General features: G+C 36.6%; 1 protein-coding gene across 1 annotated transcript in view; it reads right to left on the bottom strand.

The window, feature by feature from the left end:
* The window catches only part of vps52 (VPS52 subunit of GARP complex), a 68,861-nt gene that overhangs the window by 23,532 nt on the left and 27,828 nt on the right, over positions 1–17,501 (bottom strand). Inside the window, exon 10 of the mRNA XM_020934459.2 lies at positions 14,157–14,212. Within this exon, the coding sequence (XP_020790118.1) occupies positions 14,157–14,212 (56 nt within the window). The remainder of the gene's footprint in view (positions 1–14,156; positions 14,213–17,501) is intronic.

The following is a 17,501-nucleotide window of genomic DNA, read 5'->3' as shown; positions in this document are numbered from 1 at the left end:
TTGTTGTTATTATGTATTTGTGCAGGACTCTGAAAACTGCAGATTTGTGAAATGTGCGACAGAAATAAAGTGGATTGGATTGAACTTTCATTGAATTTACAAAACTCCATTACATTTCCAGGCTCGGATACTGACATTTTCAATTTCCATGATTTTCCAGGATTTCCATGACCGTGGGAACCCCGTATAGAGCTACTGTTGTTACCACTGGAGTTATACATTTGTAAATAATTGTGTTTGTAATAAGGAATGTCCAGAATTTGACGTGTGCATGACTAAACACAAAACGCTCGCAGCAGCTCGGCCCTGCCTTGTTTTGTGCAGGTTCAGACATGCAAGAAAACCCGACAGGCGACACTAGATGGCGCTGTTGGAGAAGCTGTGAGGTCGGTTCTGTTCTTATTGTTTCAAAAGTACAGTACCAGAGTGAGCTTTTTTTCTGATCTTTCAGGACCAAAACAGGACCAAACCAGGACTAAAACAGGACCAAACCAGGACTAAAACAGGACTAAAACAGGACCAAACCAGGACTAAAACAGGACCAAACCAGGACTAAAACAGGACTAAATCAGGACTAAAAACAGGACCAAACCAGGACTAAACAGGACAGGACTAAACCAGGACTAAAACAGGACTAAACCAGGACTAAACAGGACCAAAACCAGGACTAAAACAGGACTAAATCAGGACTGAACCAGGACTAAAGCAGGACTAAAACAGGACCAAAACCAGGACTAAAACAGGACCAAAAACAGGACTAAATCAGGACTAAAACAGGACCAAAACCAGGACTAAACAGGACTAAAACAGGACCAAAACAGGACTAAATCAGGACTGAACCAGGACTAAAACAGGACTAAACCAGGACTAAACCAGGACTAAACCAGGACTAAAGCAGGACTAAAACCAGGACTAAAACAGGACTAAAACGGACTAAACCAGGACTAAAACAGGACTAAAACAGGACTAAAACAGGACTAAAGCAGGACTAAAACAGGACTAAACCAGGACTAAACAGGACAAAAGGACTAAAACAGGACCAAACCAGGACTAAACCAGGACTAAAACAAGACCAAAACAGGACTAAATCAGGACTGAACCAGGACTAAAACAGGACTAAAGCAGGACTAAAACAGGACTAAACCAGGACAAAACCAGGACTAAACCAGGACTAAAACAGGACTAAAACAGGACTAAAACAGGACCAAACCAGGACTAAACCAGGACTAAAACAAGACCAAAACAGGACTAAATCAGGACTGAACCAGGACTAAAACAGGACTAAACCAGGCCTAAAACAGGACCAAACCAGGACTAAAACAGGACCAAACCAGGACTAAAACAGGGCTAAATCAGGACTAAAACAAGACCAAAACAGGACTAAATCAGGACTGAACCAGGACTAAAACAGGACTAAACCAGGACTAAAACAGGACCAAACCAGGACTAAACCAGGACTAAAACAAGACCAAAACAGGACTAAAACAGGACTAAATCAGGACTGAACCAGGACTAAAACAGGACTAAACCAGGACTAAACCAGGACTAAACAGGACCAAAACAGGACTAAACCAGGACTAAAACAGGACTAAACCAGGACTAAACCAGGACTAAACCAGGACTAAAACAGCACCAAACCAGGACTAAAACAGGACTAAATCAGGACTAAACCAGGATTAAAACAAGACCAAAATAGGACTAAACCAGGATTTTATTTTAATGGATTTATTATTTTAAGAGTAGCATGATTCAATCTGAGTGTTTATTTTATTTTTATTTAATTAATGTTGTTATTTTTTATGTATTTGTTAAATAAAGTGGATTGGATTAGTCATTGGTGTCGTTAAATTGATTAAAAACGAAAATATAATAGCAAAGTTTTTAAACAGATAAACGAAACATCCAGCTCCACTAACATTAAAGATAATTTGCACGTGCAGCGAGTTTGCAGGACGCTTTAATGACGAGGTTCAGGGAATCCGAAATGCCATCAGTTTCACAAACGATAATGACAACTTGCAGCCACACAGACGAACAGCTGACTCACTTCACACCTAGAACTGATCAAGACCGAGTTCAGCCGCTGGATTTCAGAAAGAACAGTTTGTGATCACCGGTCGCTCACATACTTAACATGCCACGGCAATCTGGAACATGTGCCAAGAGATTTCAGAAGTATGAAGTCTCTTCCTGGTCCAGCAGCAAAGAACATCTCTGATATGTCGTGTTGTAAGAGACAGTCAGGACTAAAACAGGACTCAATAAAATCTAAAACAGTGTTAAACCAGGACTAAAACCAGGACTAAAAGAGGACTAAACCAGGGCTAAAACAGGACTAAATCAGGATTAAAACAAGACTAAAACAAGGACTAATACAGGACTAAACCAGAACTAAAACAGGACTAAAGCAAGACTAAACCAGGACTAAACTAGGGCTAAAACAGGGCTAAAAGAGGACTACAACAGGACCAAACCAGGATTAAAACAGGACTAAACCAGGACTAAAACAGGACTAAAACATGACTTAAACAGTACTCAACTAGGACTAATCCAGGGCTAAAACAGGGCTAAAAAAGGACTAAACCAGGATTAAAACAGGACTACAACAGGACCAAACCAGGACTAGAACAGGACTAAACCAGGGCCAAAACAGGACTAAACATGGGGAGTCAGTGTTTCAGTTTTATGCAGCAAAAACCTGAAACAGATATGAGACGGACCTCTGACTTTTTAAATCCAGGCTCAGAACAGTTCTGTTGAGCTGTACATACGACTGAAAGGTTTTTATTCTGCACTATGTCTGTCTATCTATCTATATCTATATATATACACGATATAGGAAAAGAGAGGAACAAAATAAATAAATAAATGAATAAATAAATAAATAAAAAATATTTTGTTGTCTGTGGATCCACCAAAATTGTGATACCAGTTTGATATATTGTGTGTTTTGTGATTTTAATGTATTTCTTATTCTGTAAAGGACTTTGAATTAGTTTGTGTACAAAATCAATCTCGCCTACTTCGACTTTAATGTGTGTTTTATTTGAACACGATCTCGACATATAGACATGACTTAGCAGGAACTACAGCAGGTGAATCATCTCACCTGATCCAGCTAAGTCATCTCACCTTTCTGTTGAAACTCACTCCTACACAGAACCATGGACAAAGGCTGTGTAACCCTAACCCTCATTTAATTTTGAGCTCAATTTCAATTTGTGTGTCAAACGATCTCCAAACTCATATAATCAAGTTGAAACGATTTAGCTTAACAAAGTATATTTATTTTATTTTTAAATATAGAGCTTGTAGAACAGCAGTATATATCGTTTATTTTGGATACATTTATGTTGTTCTTTGCTTTATTTCATGTTCAAAGTTCAACTTAGGGGGCAGGAGCGCAACTTGGATTTACAAAAAATGTGCAGAATTGTCCTTTTAGTGCTTTTTCAGTGTAGGGAGCAGTCTCAAATACAAAGTAGAAAAAAAACTGAGGCACTCAAAAAGTACAACATAATGAAAAGTCGTGGCAAATAAAGTTAAAATTGCGACAACGTGTTTCGTTTCTTCGTTTTTCATCCGGGCAAACTGATGTGGTATTAAAGGCTTTCAATTATTAGATTTTTTTTTTTTTGTATATTCAAAGTAAATTTTATAAATTTTATGTTTTACATGTTGCAAAACTGTTCTAAGGTTCATATTTGTAGCCTATATTTATTTTCAATTTGAAGGTTTTGTGTAAAATATCAATAACAAAGTGTCTTTTTTTAAATTTTTTGTTTTGTTTGTTTTTTTGTCAAGGAGAAAAATCAGTTTAACGACTGGACAAAAGTTAGTTTAGTTGAAGACGTTTCGCAGCTCATCCAAGCTGCTTCTTCAGTTTTTTTTTTTTTATTTATTAATTTTTTTTTTAGTTTTATTTATTTATTTTTTGAGCGAGATAGAAAAGCTGAATAAATGCATTGTGTAACTAAAAAAATAATCATGATTTCAATATTGACCAAAATAATATATATATATATATATATATATATATATATATATATATATATATATATATATATATATATATATATATCACACACATATATCTATATCTATCTATATATATATAGCAGTCCTATGATCACAGCCTCTTAAAAACGTGTTTAAATCCATTTGTTTTGTTTTTTTGTTCTTTTTTTGCATTGTCATTGCAGTGTTTGCCAATACTTCATCTCCATGGTAACTGCTGAACATTGCGGCGTAGAGATACATATAGAACACACCCAGCATGACACAGAGGATCTAAGTAAACAGATGTGTGGGCCTGGAATGCTCGGGGTTACAGGAAATCAAAACCGAACGGCTCAGTGTGGGAAAAGTTCAAAGGTTGTGCAATGGCGCAGGACGGCTCCGTAACTCGCCCGGCCGCTGCTGGTTACAAAAACATATTTGGGTTTAATTAGCAACAATTATCGTATGTTGTTCCATTGTTAGGCGGGGCGTTGGCCGCAATTAATGCAGCAATTACTCGCCCTATTCACTCGTGATCACTGTGAGGGGCGGGACGGGGCGGGACGGGCTCGATTATGTCAAACAAAAAAACAACTGAGCCCGTCATAAATTCTTGGGCGTTTCTCGTCGTTTCCTTATATTTTTCAATAGAGCAAACATGTCATTAAGAATTGTGTGCGTAATGCCTCAGCTTCGGCGGAGGATTTAGGACTGGAACTCGTCACACCGGAAACGAGAACAATTGAGAAAGGAGCAGATATAAATAGATGATCTTTAAATTTAACAAAATATAAAGACACAACGGCAAAATTAAACGAGTTAATTAGGGATGCTCCAATTTAACGTTTGGCGTAGGATATCCGCTTCCAATTATCTGTCCAGCTGTCATTAGTGGACAATTAAAATGTAAAAAGTAAAGCAATTAGACAATTTAAGGTCATATTTGACAAAGAAAGTCTCAAAGTATTTGAATTTCTATTTGTGCAAAGCTGTTCTGTTGATACTAGGGATGTAATGATATTCAAATGTCACGGTACGATATTTATTGCGATATTTTTTGCATTTAAAATACCTTGACAAGACTTAGGTGTGAATTATTTCCATCATAGTCCCAAGAATTAAAGTAAAAACCATATTTTTCCATGTTGTCTGCACTGAAATGAATCATGGGATATGTAGTTCACGATGTTTTTTTAGTTTTTCTACTAAAAAAAAAATGCATTTAATAAAAAAAAAACTTGTAATTCAATATGTTGTGACAGCTCTCGATATTATTTTGAGTGTTTTGACGAAACAATAACACGATATTTTGGTTATTGTTACATCCCTAGTTGTTATCGGAGTGATAATAAACACATTTGGATCAGATTTGTCTTTTTTATTTATTTTTTTTTATTTTGCTGTTTGCCTGACGAAAGCCTAGTGCCGAAACGTTGCACGGTTTGTCCTAATAAATTTCACAATTTGCAAGTAAAGACGGTGTGCGGGATTTTTCTCTATGTTTTCCTCCGCCGCACCCGTCTCTAGGAATTGATGGGCGAAGTTCTCATTCTTTTTATTTTAAGGAAATAAAACCGGTTTCAATGTTTGTACTGGTATCATTTAGGGATGGGCATGATTAGTCGACTAATTGATAATTGTAATCATTAAGAATTTTGTCGATTACGTTTGTTTTTAATAGACAAACTGAATGTAGGTTGCTGTGCGTAGAGATGAAGCTGCATCTGACACAAACTGGAGTTGTGTCCTTACAGTCCCACGTTGGGGCTCTGGCTCCTCCTCGGAGACACTGTACCACTCAGTGAGTGTGTTTACATGAACATCAGTGTCCTGGTTTCGTCACGGTGCATGTAAACGCAGTATCCCAGTTACATAGTTGCAACATAAAGAGCTGCACTAAACCTGCACATGTACGATCTTTAAAAACATGAACTATCTCCAACGCGACACACACAGAACAGACTCATCATCACCCCTCTGTCACAGAGAGAACACTCATTTTCCAGAGAATCGTGCCCTTTGTTCCCACAGAAGCTGAATCGCATCAGCGCTTTTCTTTGTTTCTGTGAGACCTGCACAAAGCTGCATTAAACACATTATAATGTCAAACGGGCTGATGTGGCTCTAGATTAGGGGTGTCCAAACTTTTTTCATCAAGGGCCACACATCTAAACACAGATGAAGCAGAGGTCGATCGAGGGCCATAGACTGATGCTCAGTACAGTGAATAATTGAAATATGTGCATGTTTAACTAGTGTTGTCATGCGATTGAAAAAATTGAGAGATTAATTAATTATGATCTGTAATTAATTAATCTAATTAATCTCATTTTAATCTCACCTAAAAATTGCTGAGAAAAGCCTTCAATTTGAGGTATTTTCATTTAAATTCATTATTACATTATTGTGGCAGATCAAAAGACTGATATAGATTTAAAAAAGTGACTTTATAAAGTCATTTATTGTTTAACAAATCTCTCCAATTTGGCTGTTGAGCCCAAGTCTCCATGAATAAGAAACTGTTTGCTGTAAAGTAGCAAAGACGAGGAAATCTGAACATAATAACTTTTGTCGACTTAAAGACAATAAAAAGTCCAGTCTTTCCTTAACCATATTAAAAATATTATTGATAGAGAAATGCTTTATATATGAGTCCTGGTTTAGACCTGATTTAGTCCTACTTTAGTCCTAGTTTAGTCCTGGAATGGATTAATCCTGTTTTAGTCCTGGTGTTATTTCTGGTTTAGTCCTGGTTTAGTTCTGGTTTAGACCTGGTTTAGACCTGGTTTTAGTTTTGGTTTTAGTTCTGGTTTAGTCCTGGTTTAGTCCTGGTTTAGACCTGGTTTAGTCCTGGACTGGGTTTACGCAGCGTAGCGAGAAAACACGATCCACACGCGGCTCACGGGAGCACGTCGGTGTCCGCGCAGTGTCTACGGAAGGAAACGTGGTCCGCGCGTTCTCAGGTTAATGACGATGATGAAGGTGTGTGTTTGTGTGTGTTTGTGTGTGTTTGTGTGTGTTTGTGTGTGTGTTTGTTTGTGTGTGTTTGTGTGTGTTTTGTGTGTGTTTGTGTGCGTGTCCCCTCATGTGGCAGGTCACTATAGGACAGTAGTGCAGACATCATGAGTCTATGCAGGTTGTTTTCACCAGTGACATTTAAGTTGTAGGCGATTTTATTATTTGTTATTTTCTTTTATATTTCACGTCGGCAGAATAATTTCCAAGACACAAATGCGTTTTTACCTGTGCACTGCTGCCTCTGTTCTACTGGCTCTTCGACCTCGTCCATTGTGAAAAAAAATTTATAAATGTGTTTTTGTGTGTGTGTGTTGTTGTCCCAACAACACATAAAAACAGGTTTTATAATAAAGCAACTCGCATACAGAAACACTAAAGTTAGAGATTAAAAATAAGATTAACGCGATTAAAAAACATAATGCGCTAAATATGACTGTAATTAATTAATCGCAATTAACGCGATAATTTGACACCCCTATGTTTAACACGTTAGAATGATCCATCAGTCTTTATTCATGCTAAGATCCTTAAAACCACACACTAAATATTAAATATTCGCTTTATCAAGGTAGATTTTCAAAAAAGTAAGAAGTAAATTTTTAAATGCTATAAGGTAATTTGGGCCAATTCACCTGGAAGTCTGAGGGCCAAGAAAAATATGTCTGAGGGCCGCATTTGGCCCCTGGGCTATAGTTTGGACATGCCTGCTCTAGAGTGATTATGGTTTATATGTCGTAAAGTAAAAAAAAAAAAAGCATATTAATAATAGTAATAATAATGATGATACTTTTAATATAAAAACGTTAATGATTAATCAAAAATCGATCGTTAATTCTTCCGACGATCGATAAAGAAAATTTAATCGAATGCCCATCCCTAGTATTGTTTGATTTCGGCAGATGTTTAAATGTGAATTGCGCAACTTTTCCAGTCCATCACCTGCTTGTTTCTATGGAGACGTCATTGCTCTGCCTGTGATGTTCCACAATATGACATTAAACTTCCTCAACTACCTTACATTTATTCATTTTATAGCTTTAAAAAAAAAAAATACCTCAAAAACAAGCATGCTGACTCTGAGCGGGGTCGCCTCTCCACAGATCTGGCCTGTAACTTGGTCTGATTTGGTCTCCTTGGAAAAAAAAAAAGAAACATTTAATGCCATAGTGTGAAGCATTCTGGACAAAGCAATAACATTTCCATCTTAGAAAAGCATTTAGAGGATGAAAAATTTACGTAACGCGAGTTCAAATCCACAGTATCAGTATCGGTTTGAGCGGCGAAAACGATGGATGTTATAAATTGCTGATGTCAAATTAGAATTAGCGGATGAAAACCTATTCTTGTATGTGATTCTTGACGCTAATCCCACATAATCCCCACATGACAAATGTCCGGCTAAGGCACATCCAACACAAAAGGCCTTAAAATCACAATACGGCTTATTATTCTTGTCCTACTTCAAGTGCCTTACTTCAAAGTTCATACGACAGGTTACACTAATTTCTCTAAAAAGTAATTAACATGAAAATAGGAAGATTTGCAGAGCGAAACCTTGCCTAGTTTTGTCAATTTTTTTGTTTTTTTTCTTTTTTTTTGGTGGTTTTCGTTTTACTTTTACGTTTTTTTGGACACGGGCAGCACTTCCGGAGCCGTTACCTAGCAACCGTAATGTAAACAAGGACAAAAACACGTAATTTTTTTTGTCAACTCGGTGTCAGAAAAATGGCTTCCGCGTGCGTAAATTGTCCCTGACACTTGATGACATAAGTAGAGGGATTCTGTTTTTGAACTCACCGCTACTTTCTGTATTTTATAACTTCTTTTTTTTTTTATGTTTCTTCACAAATTGAGTCAGAATTAGAGAAGTAAATGAATCTGTCAAAAGCGCTGTAAGCTGCAGAGAAAAGTTTGAAGTATTGTAAATAACAGAGACCACACAAACATCTGTAAACAACAAAAGAAATGAATTACTTTCTGTCTCAAGAAATTGTTTTTTGGAGAGAGAATGGAGACAAAACCTCGGAGGGAAATTAAAGTCCCTGTATCCAAATTTTCCCCATGGATTTCTCCTGCTCCCGTACAGATATATTGTATTATTTTTTGCTCTTGAGGTCAAACTAAATCTGCCATGTACTGTTTATATCTAATTACAGGGTTCTTTTTCAGTGACAAAATTTCAAAACTTTTCATGATCTAAAGTGAATTTTCAATGACTTTACGACACCTACATGTGTAGAATTGATCAGACTTTTAGGGCTAAATATGAAATGTGAACTCATCTTATGGTTTGGGATTATAGTTTAACATTCAAAATCCTGTCAGTGCATTTACTGTCGTCTCTTTTAAACAAAAGGCGCAGACGTTCAGAAATAATCAGAATATCCTAATGAAAAATAAACGGAACGCTGGAGTTGTGTGAAAGAGATACTAAAATTTCCACGACTTTTCCAGGATTTCCATGACCGTGGGAATCCTGTAATGATGAAGCGTTTTATTGTCTGATAATCAGGTTAGCGTTCTAGTTGTTGTTAAAGGGTCCATATCGCTCTATTTTCTGATCTCTGATATAACACATAGTTGTGTTTCGTTTCAGCAGAAAACACTCTGTTCCACTTTGTGATGTCATGTTGTAATCAGTGTTGGGAAGTAAGTGAATACATGTACCAACAATATGTATTCTAAATACTAATTTTGAGTAAGTGTATGCAGGTGCAGTTATTTTAGTAAAATCAAAAGAATATACAGTGGTACTTTACATAATTTTGGGTCCAAAATGCAGATAATTAAAAAAGAAAAACACAGTCTGTGGTGAGCTTCATGTGTGATTTTTCCATCCCCAATTAGTCATGATAATAATAATAACAATAATGATACTAATAATGATAATAATAATAGTACTACTAGTACTAACTACTATAACTAACTACTACTAATGACTACAACCACCACCTCCTACTACTGCTACCACCACTACTACTTACTACTACTACTTCCACTGCTACTGCTACTACTACTACTTCTACCTACTACTACCTACTTCTACCACTACATACTACTACTAACTACTACTACTACCTACTAATACGAACTACTACTACCGCCTACTACCTACTACTACTACTACTACTACTACTACTACTACTACTACTACCTACTACTACTACTACTACTACTACTACTACTACTACTACTACTACTACTACTACTACTACTACTACTACTAACTACTACTACTACTACTACTACTACTACTACTACTACTACTACTACTACTACTACTACTACTACTACTACTACTACTACTACTACTACTACTACTACTACTACTACTACTACTACTACTACTACTACTACTACTACTACCTACTAACTACTACTACTACTAACTACTACTACTACTACTACTACTACTACTACTACTACTACTACTACTACTACTACTACTACTACTACTACTACCTACTACTACTACTACTACTACTACTACTACTACTACTACTACTACTACTACTACTACTACTACTACTACTACTACTACTACTACTACTACTACTACTACTACTACTACTACTACTACTACTACTACTACTACTACTACTACTACTACTACTACTACTACTACTACTACTACTACTACTACTACTAACTACTACTACTACTACTACTACTAATAATAATAATAATAATAATAATAATACCATGAATCTTATACACCTCTTTTCAGGACGTTTTACAGTTTGGAGCATTATCCGTCACTTCACACTAGGTGGTGTTAAACTCCTACTGTAGCCACAGCTGCCCTGGAACAGACTGATGGAAGCGAGGCTGCCAATCTGCACCGTCGCCTCCTCTGACCGCCCCCAACACACTCACACACTCTCACACACACGCACACGCACACACACACACACACACGTTCATCAGGCCGTGTGGGTGAGGATTAATTACTGGCAGGAAATGCATTGCAAAACAAAACTGTGTAACAAATCTAAAGCTTGTTCTGGTTCCTGTATCATTTTAAATCTATAATTCAAATGCAAATCTGCGTGAAAGTATTTTTTTTAAGCATTCAGGAACTATATTCTGACTGCAACATGCGTCAGAATATGTTCCAAAACACATCTCTATTAAACAAAAGTAAACGTAAAAAGGTCGATGTTCACTTGAAAAGTATTCCACTAAATGACATCAAAACGTGGAACAGAGCATTTTGAGCATTGGAGATGTAGACACACTTATAATAAAGTGTTACTCAAACATGTGTGAATGAAACAAAACACAACTCGGGTCTGTTTTTAAATGAGTTAAGAATATTATAACATGACTTAAAGCTCACAGGAATTAATTTTACATAATATAGGACATTTTGGGGTTTTTTTAAACAGTAAAAGTAAAAATTCAAAAACAGAATCTCTCTACAATCAAAACGGAAAAAAATCCACCTAAATTTAGAGACAATTTAAGCACAAAGAAGCCATTTTTCTGACAGTTTTAACATTGATTTAATGAGTTGTTGTTGTTTGCTGTTGTTGTTTGTTTGTTGTTGTTTTTTGTTGTTGTTGGTCGTTGTTGTTGGTTGTTTGTTTTCGTTGTTGTTTTTTATTGTTTGTTGTTGTTTTTTGTTGTTATTTGTGTGTTGTTTGCGTGTTGTTGTTGTTTGTTATTGTTTTTTGTTGTTGTTGGTTGTTGTTTTGGTGTTTGTGTTGGTTGTTGTTTGTTGTTTGTTTTTTGCTGTTGTTGTTTATTGTTGTTTGTGTGTTGTTGTTTGTTGTTGGTTATTTTGGTTGTTTGTTTTGGTTGTTATTTGTTCTTGTTGTTGTTTTTTGTTTGTTGTTTTTGTTTGTTGTTGTTTGTTGCTGTTGTTGTTTGTTGTTGTTTGATTGTTGTTTATTGTTGTTGTTATTTGTTGTTTGTTTTTGTTTGTTTGTTGTTGTTATTTGTTGTTTTCTGTTGTTGTTTGTTTGTCTGTTGTTTGCTTTTGTTGTTGTTTGCTGTTGTTTTTGTTGTTTGTTGTTGTTTCCATCTTTTTTTGTTTGTTTGTTTGTTTGTTTTGGCCCTTGTTTACATGACGGTTGCCAGGTAACAGCCATGGGATTACATCTGCACACACATCCAAATAAAAGAATAAATTTAAAACAAAAATTACAAAACTAGAAAAGAGTAAACAAGATTCTTTTAAGTAAAATCTGGAGTGTAGTGTGTAGTGTAGCCAGCTCTGCACTTTGTACTACAAGGCCTTGCCCTTCTGAACACGGTATTAAGTAACCGATGAAATAAAATTCTAATTAATTTCAAAGAAGGATAACACAGTCACACGGACGGCCATTGTCTCTTGTCTGTTTTCAGAATCCAGAAATAGTAGCCAACAATTAGGGATGTTACACAAGCTTTTGTTTACGCTGCCAAATATCTAAGCTATTAAACCATTGCATAATAAGGTCAGGCTTCGGAAACAAGCGATTACAAAATGGAATATTTAAAAAGACGCACTGTAAATTTCTGTGTGGGAGGTCCGTCACCTGCTTGTTTCTATGGATACGTCAATGCTCTGCCTGGAATGTTCCACAGTATCTACTTTACATTTATTCAATTACAGGTGGTTTTACGGCTCAAAAATACCTCGAAAAACTGGCATTCTGACTGTGAGCGGGGTCGCCTCTCCACAGACCTTACCCGTAACTAGGTCTTAGTTTGGTAGAGAAAAGCCTTTGACGACGGAGCCTCCTCCAGAAAAGTTACACAATGTACCTTTAATAGCAGCTTTAGAACATAAAAACACTGGAATAAACATTTTACTTTGAATTGTTTCGAAAGAGTAAACTAATAGACCTGGATTACTGTGCTCCTCAATTACGTAGTGCTAGAAGTAGCAGTCATAGCAGTAATACTACAAGCTGCAGTAATGGTACAAGGTGCAGTAATACTACAAGCTGCAGTAATAGTAATACTGCAGTAATACTACAAGCTGCAGTAACAGTACAAGCTGCAGGAACAGTACAAGCTGCAGGAACAGTACAAGTTGCAGTAATACTACAAGCTGCAGTAATAGTACAAGTTGCAATAATACTACAAGTTGCAGTAATAGTACAAGTTGCAGTAATACTACAAGCTGCAGTAATAGTACAAGTTGCAGTAATACTACAAGTTGCAGTAAAAGTACAAGCTGCAGTAATACTACAAGCTGCAGTAATACTACAAGTTGCAGTAATACTACAAGTTGCAGTAAAAGTACAAGCTGCAGTAATACTACAAGTTGCAGTAAAAGTACAAGCTGCAGTAATAGTACAAGCTGCAGTAATAGTACAAGCTGCAATAATACTACAAGCTGCAGTAATAGTACAAGTTGCAGTAATACTACAAGTTGCAGTAAAAGTACAAGCTGCAGTAATAGTACAAGCTGCAGTAATAGTACAAGCTGCAGTAATACTACAAGCTGCAGTAATACTACAAGTTGCAGTAAAAGTACAAGCTGCAGTAATACTACAAGTTGCAGTAAAAGTACAAGCTGCAGTAATACTACAAGCTGCAGTAATACTACAAGCTGCAGTAATACTACAAGTTGCAGTAAAAGTACAAGCTGCAGTAATACTACAAGTTGCAGTAATACTACAAGCTGCAGTAATACTACAAGTTGCAGTAAAAGTACAAGCTGCAGTAATACTACAAGTTGCAGTAAAAGTACAAGCTGCAGTAATACTACAAGTTGCAGTAAAAGTACAAGCTGCAGTAATAGTAATACTGCAGTAATACTACAAGCTGCATTACATTACATCAATGATTAATCAAAAATCGATCGTTAATTCCCCCAACAATTGATTAAGAAAATTTTATGGAAAGCCCGTCTCTAAAAATAACGTAGTGAGGTTCCATTTCACCATTTTGGCTTCTATTTTTACTCATCGTATGTAAGACTTTAATGGTCGTTGTAAACTTTGTAAGCTTTTTTGAACTACATCTTCTTTTTCTGTCCAAGCCAAAGGTACTGTTAATCGAAAAACAAATAAATACATCTATAAATCTACAAGAACCATTCCTGATTCCAGTCTTACCCGCCCGGTCCGGCTCTGACTCTGCCCAAACACTGAGCCAAAGGACCTACATCAGCTCAGTTTTTCCTGTAGTTTAAAAGGATATCTTTCTTGGCCGTGTCCTCCACTCCCATCAGGTCGTCCTTGTCCGCCACCTCTTCGTACTGAAAAGAAAAGACGAACATTTAAGAGTTTCCGATTAAAATCAAAGTTCAACGACCCAAAAATGTACAAATCTTGGCCCTGGTTTATAAAATCTCTTTAATTACTGAGTCTAACCATGTGAAACGAAACTGTCACTTTCTTTTCATACTGATTTATTTAAGCAGCAACACTAAGTTTAAGTTTAAAGATGCATTGTGTAACTTTTCTGGTGAAGGGTCCGTCGTTAAATGTTATTTTCACAGCCAGAATGCTTGTTTTTCAGTTTTTCATGATATTTTTGAGCTATAAAATCATCTATAATTGAATAAATGTAAAGTAGAACAGTTTAATAATGTCATACTGTGGTGGCAGGTGACAGACAAGAAAAGTTACACAATGCGCCTTTAAAGAATTTCTTTCAGAGGAGGGCGCCGCATTTTAGTGGCGCGGGGAGAACGTGCAAACCCTCCGTAAATAGCCACAAGCTCAATGTGCGCCGCCCTCCCGTTTCTGTCCGCACAAAGCTTCTGTAATTAAACGAGTTAATGACAAAAACCTAAACACCGTCTAGCTTTTCACTTAATTAAAATCAAAAGCGTGATTCATACTTAAAGGATTAAGCACATGTACTAACTATTTACAACTGTAAATTCTAGTGTTGTAGACCGGTCTTGGTCTCGTGACCAGCCTCAAGACCGCTTTTTTATGGTCTTGGTCTCGTCTCGGACTTGAGCACATTTGGTCTCGGTCTTGTCTTGGTTTCAGCGGTTTCAGCCTTTAAAAGTCTTGGTCTTGTCTTGGTCTTGTCCTGGTCTTGGGACCCTGTGGTCTTGGACAGGTCTTGGTCTCGATTAGTGCAGTCTCAACTACAACACGAGTAAACTCACCTAAATATTCATCATCATCATCATCATCAAGTTTATTTGTACAGCACAATTCGTACACAAAGTAATTCAAAGTGCTTTACAGAATAAGAAATACATTAAAATCATAATAAAAACAAATCAAAACATAAATAATCATGAAGATTAAAATTAAAAAAGAGAGACATAAATTGGAGAGAAGAGTGCGGAATGAAAACCTTTCAGTTATTTGCACAGTTAAACAGAAATGTTTTGAGTCTGGATTTAAACAGCGTCACAGAAGAGTCTGTCTCACATGTTCAGACTGTTCCAGGTTTTAGCTGCATGAACCTGAAACTCTGACTCCCCTTGTTTAGTCGTGACTCTGGGCACCAGCAGGAGTTGGTCCCTGAGCTCCTCAGAGTGTGAGATGTTCATATGACACTAACATGTCACAGATGGACTTTGGTGCTCGGCCATGGAGAGACAATTGTACAAGCAGAGCTGCTTTAAAGTCTCTGAGCCACAGGAGCCAGTGCAGAGACCTGAGCACAGGACTTATGTGCTCGTACTTTCCTAGTTCGAGTCAGGACCCGAGCTGCAGCGTTCTGGATGTTCTGGATGTTCTGCTGCAGCGTCTCACAGCTCGTTTGGAGAGACCAGTGAGCAGAACATTACAGTATCTAACCTACTGGAGACAAACGCATGGATAAGTTTCTCCAAGTCTGATTTAGACAGTAAACCTTTGATTTTTGCTCTGTTTTTTAGATGGTAAAAGGCTGCAGATGTTATTGATTTGATGTGGCTGTTAAAGTTCAAGTCTGAGTCCATTATTACCCCTAGATTTCTTGCCTGATTTGAAGGTTTTAGAGAGAGAGACTGGAGGTGATGCTGACACTGTCCCTTTGTTTCTGTGGACCAAACACTATGACTTCAGTCTTGTCAGAGTTTAGCTGGAGAAAGTTGTTTTGCCTCCACACACTGATCTGTTGGACGCAGTGGCAGAGTGACTCCACTGGTCCATAGTCTCCTGCTGCCACAGAGACGTAGATCTGAGTGTCATCTGCATAATTGTGGTAGGACACATTACTGCTGCTTATTAACTGGCCTAATGGCAGCAAACAACAATGTCGTCAAATGAGGACATGACATTTCCTGACGCTCTAGTCTGATGTGATGACTAAAATGTGTCACGTTTAAATGCCAAATGAAGACAGAGACATTATTGTACATAAATACATTGGTTTCATTCATAAAATTTGGATATAAACTTTATCTTGCATTTTTTTTCTTTTGGAAGCTGCTTGTTGATATTCCCGCCATTTTTCTTTGACTGAAATTGGTGTAATGTTGTGATTAGGGGTGTGTAGAAATATAAAAATATCGATATATCGTATCATTTAATGTGATGATACAGTATTGATATTGTGGGCTGCTGTATCGATATATCGCCAAGAGTATTTTTTGGTATATTTGACTAAATTATTTTGTTACAGTGCTACAGTTTTGTCGCTCGTTTAGAGGAATGAAACATGTTTATGCGACACATTTGACATTTTCACTGTTTTGAGGATTAAAATGTTTGTGTTTCATATGAACTTTGCACAAGAAGTGGTTTAACAAAGACTTTTAGTAGTCACGGCCATAATTTAGCCTTTATTTTTTTATTAGGGATGTAACAATATCCAAATTTCATGGTACGATATTTTCACGATATACATCTCAAGGTACGATATTTACTGCAATATTTTGTGGAGGCGAACAAAATAGTGAATATGCTACTTTTTTGTTTTAAAAAGCCTTGACAAAATTTCAAAGTGCTTAGAACTGTTATTTCTTCATGTAGTTTGCACCAAAACGGAGCAAAGGATCATGGTCTATGTAGTTCCCTCTGTTTTTTTTAGTTATTGCTGCACAATAACTGTTAATTTAAGTGAAGAGACTTGTAATTCGATATATTGTGATGGTCCAGATATTATTATGAGACTTTTGACGATATAAGGATATTTTGATTATTGTTACATCCCTATTTTTTAATTGAACCACATAAAAACGATTTGAAATATATTGTACTGAATCGAAAGTGCACTGTATCGAGATATGTATCGTATCGTGTTCTATGTATCGTATCGGCAACTTCTTAATGATACTCAGCCCTAGTTGTGATATTACCAGAATATGGAGCGGCTAACAGGTCACAAAGTTCAAAAAAATGTCGTATCATGGTGCTAAGAGACAAAAATGTAAATGTCCTCATATGAGGTTTTAACATTCAAAATCCTGTCAGTGCATTTATTGGTCTTAGATCTTATATTGTATTTTGTCATTTTGGCTCGTGCAAATCTGATCAAACTGTAAAGTGTTGCAAATGCACCCCAGTTCTTTCCATTCTTGCTGCTTATTTTGAATTTATTATCACCACTTTTATAAGTTTTTATGATAATCTATGTTGTAATGTGTGAACTCT

Source organism: Boleophthalmus pectinirostris, unplaced genomic scaffold (assembly GCF_026225935.1).
Source record: "Boleophthalmus pectinirostris isolate CB_2022bp ecotype Guang Dong unplaced genomic scaffold, ASM2622593v1 HiC_scaffold_3, whole genome shotgun sequence".
Classification (NCBI taxonomy): Eukaryota; Metazoa; Chordata; class Actinopteri; order Gobiiformes; family Gobiidae; genus Boleophthalmus; species Boleophthalmus pectinirostris.
This window is presented reverse-complemented; position numbering and strand designations above follow the sequence as displayed.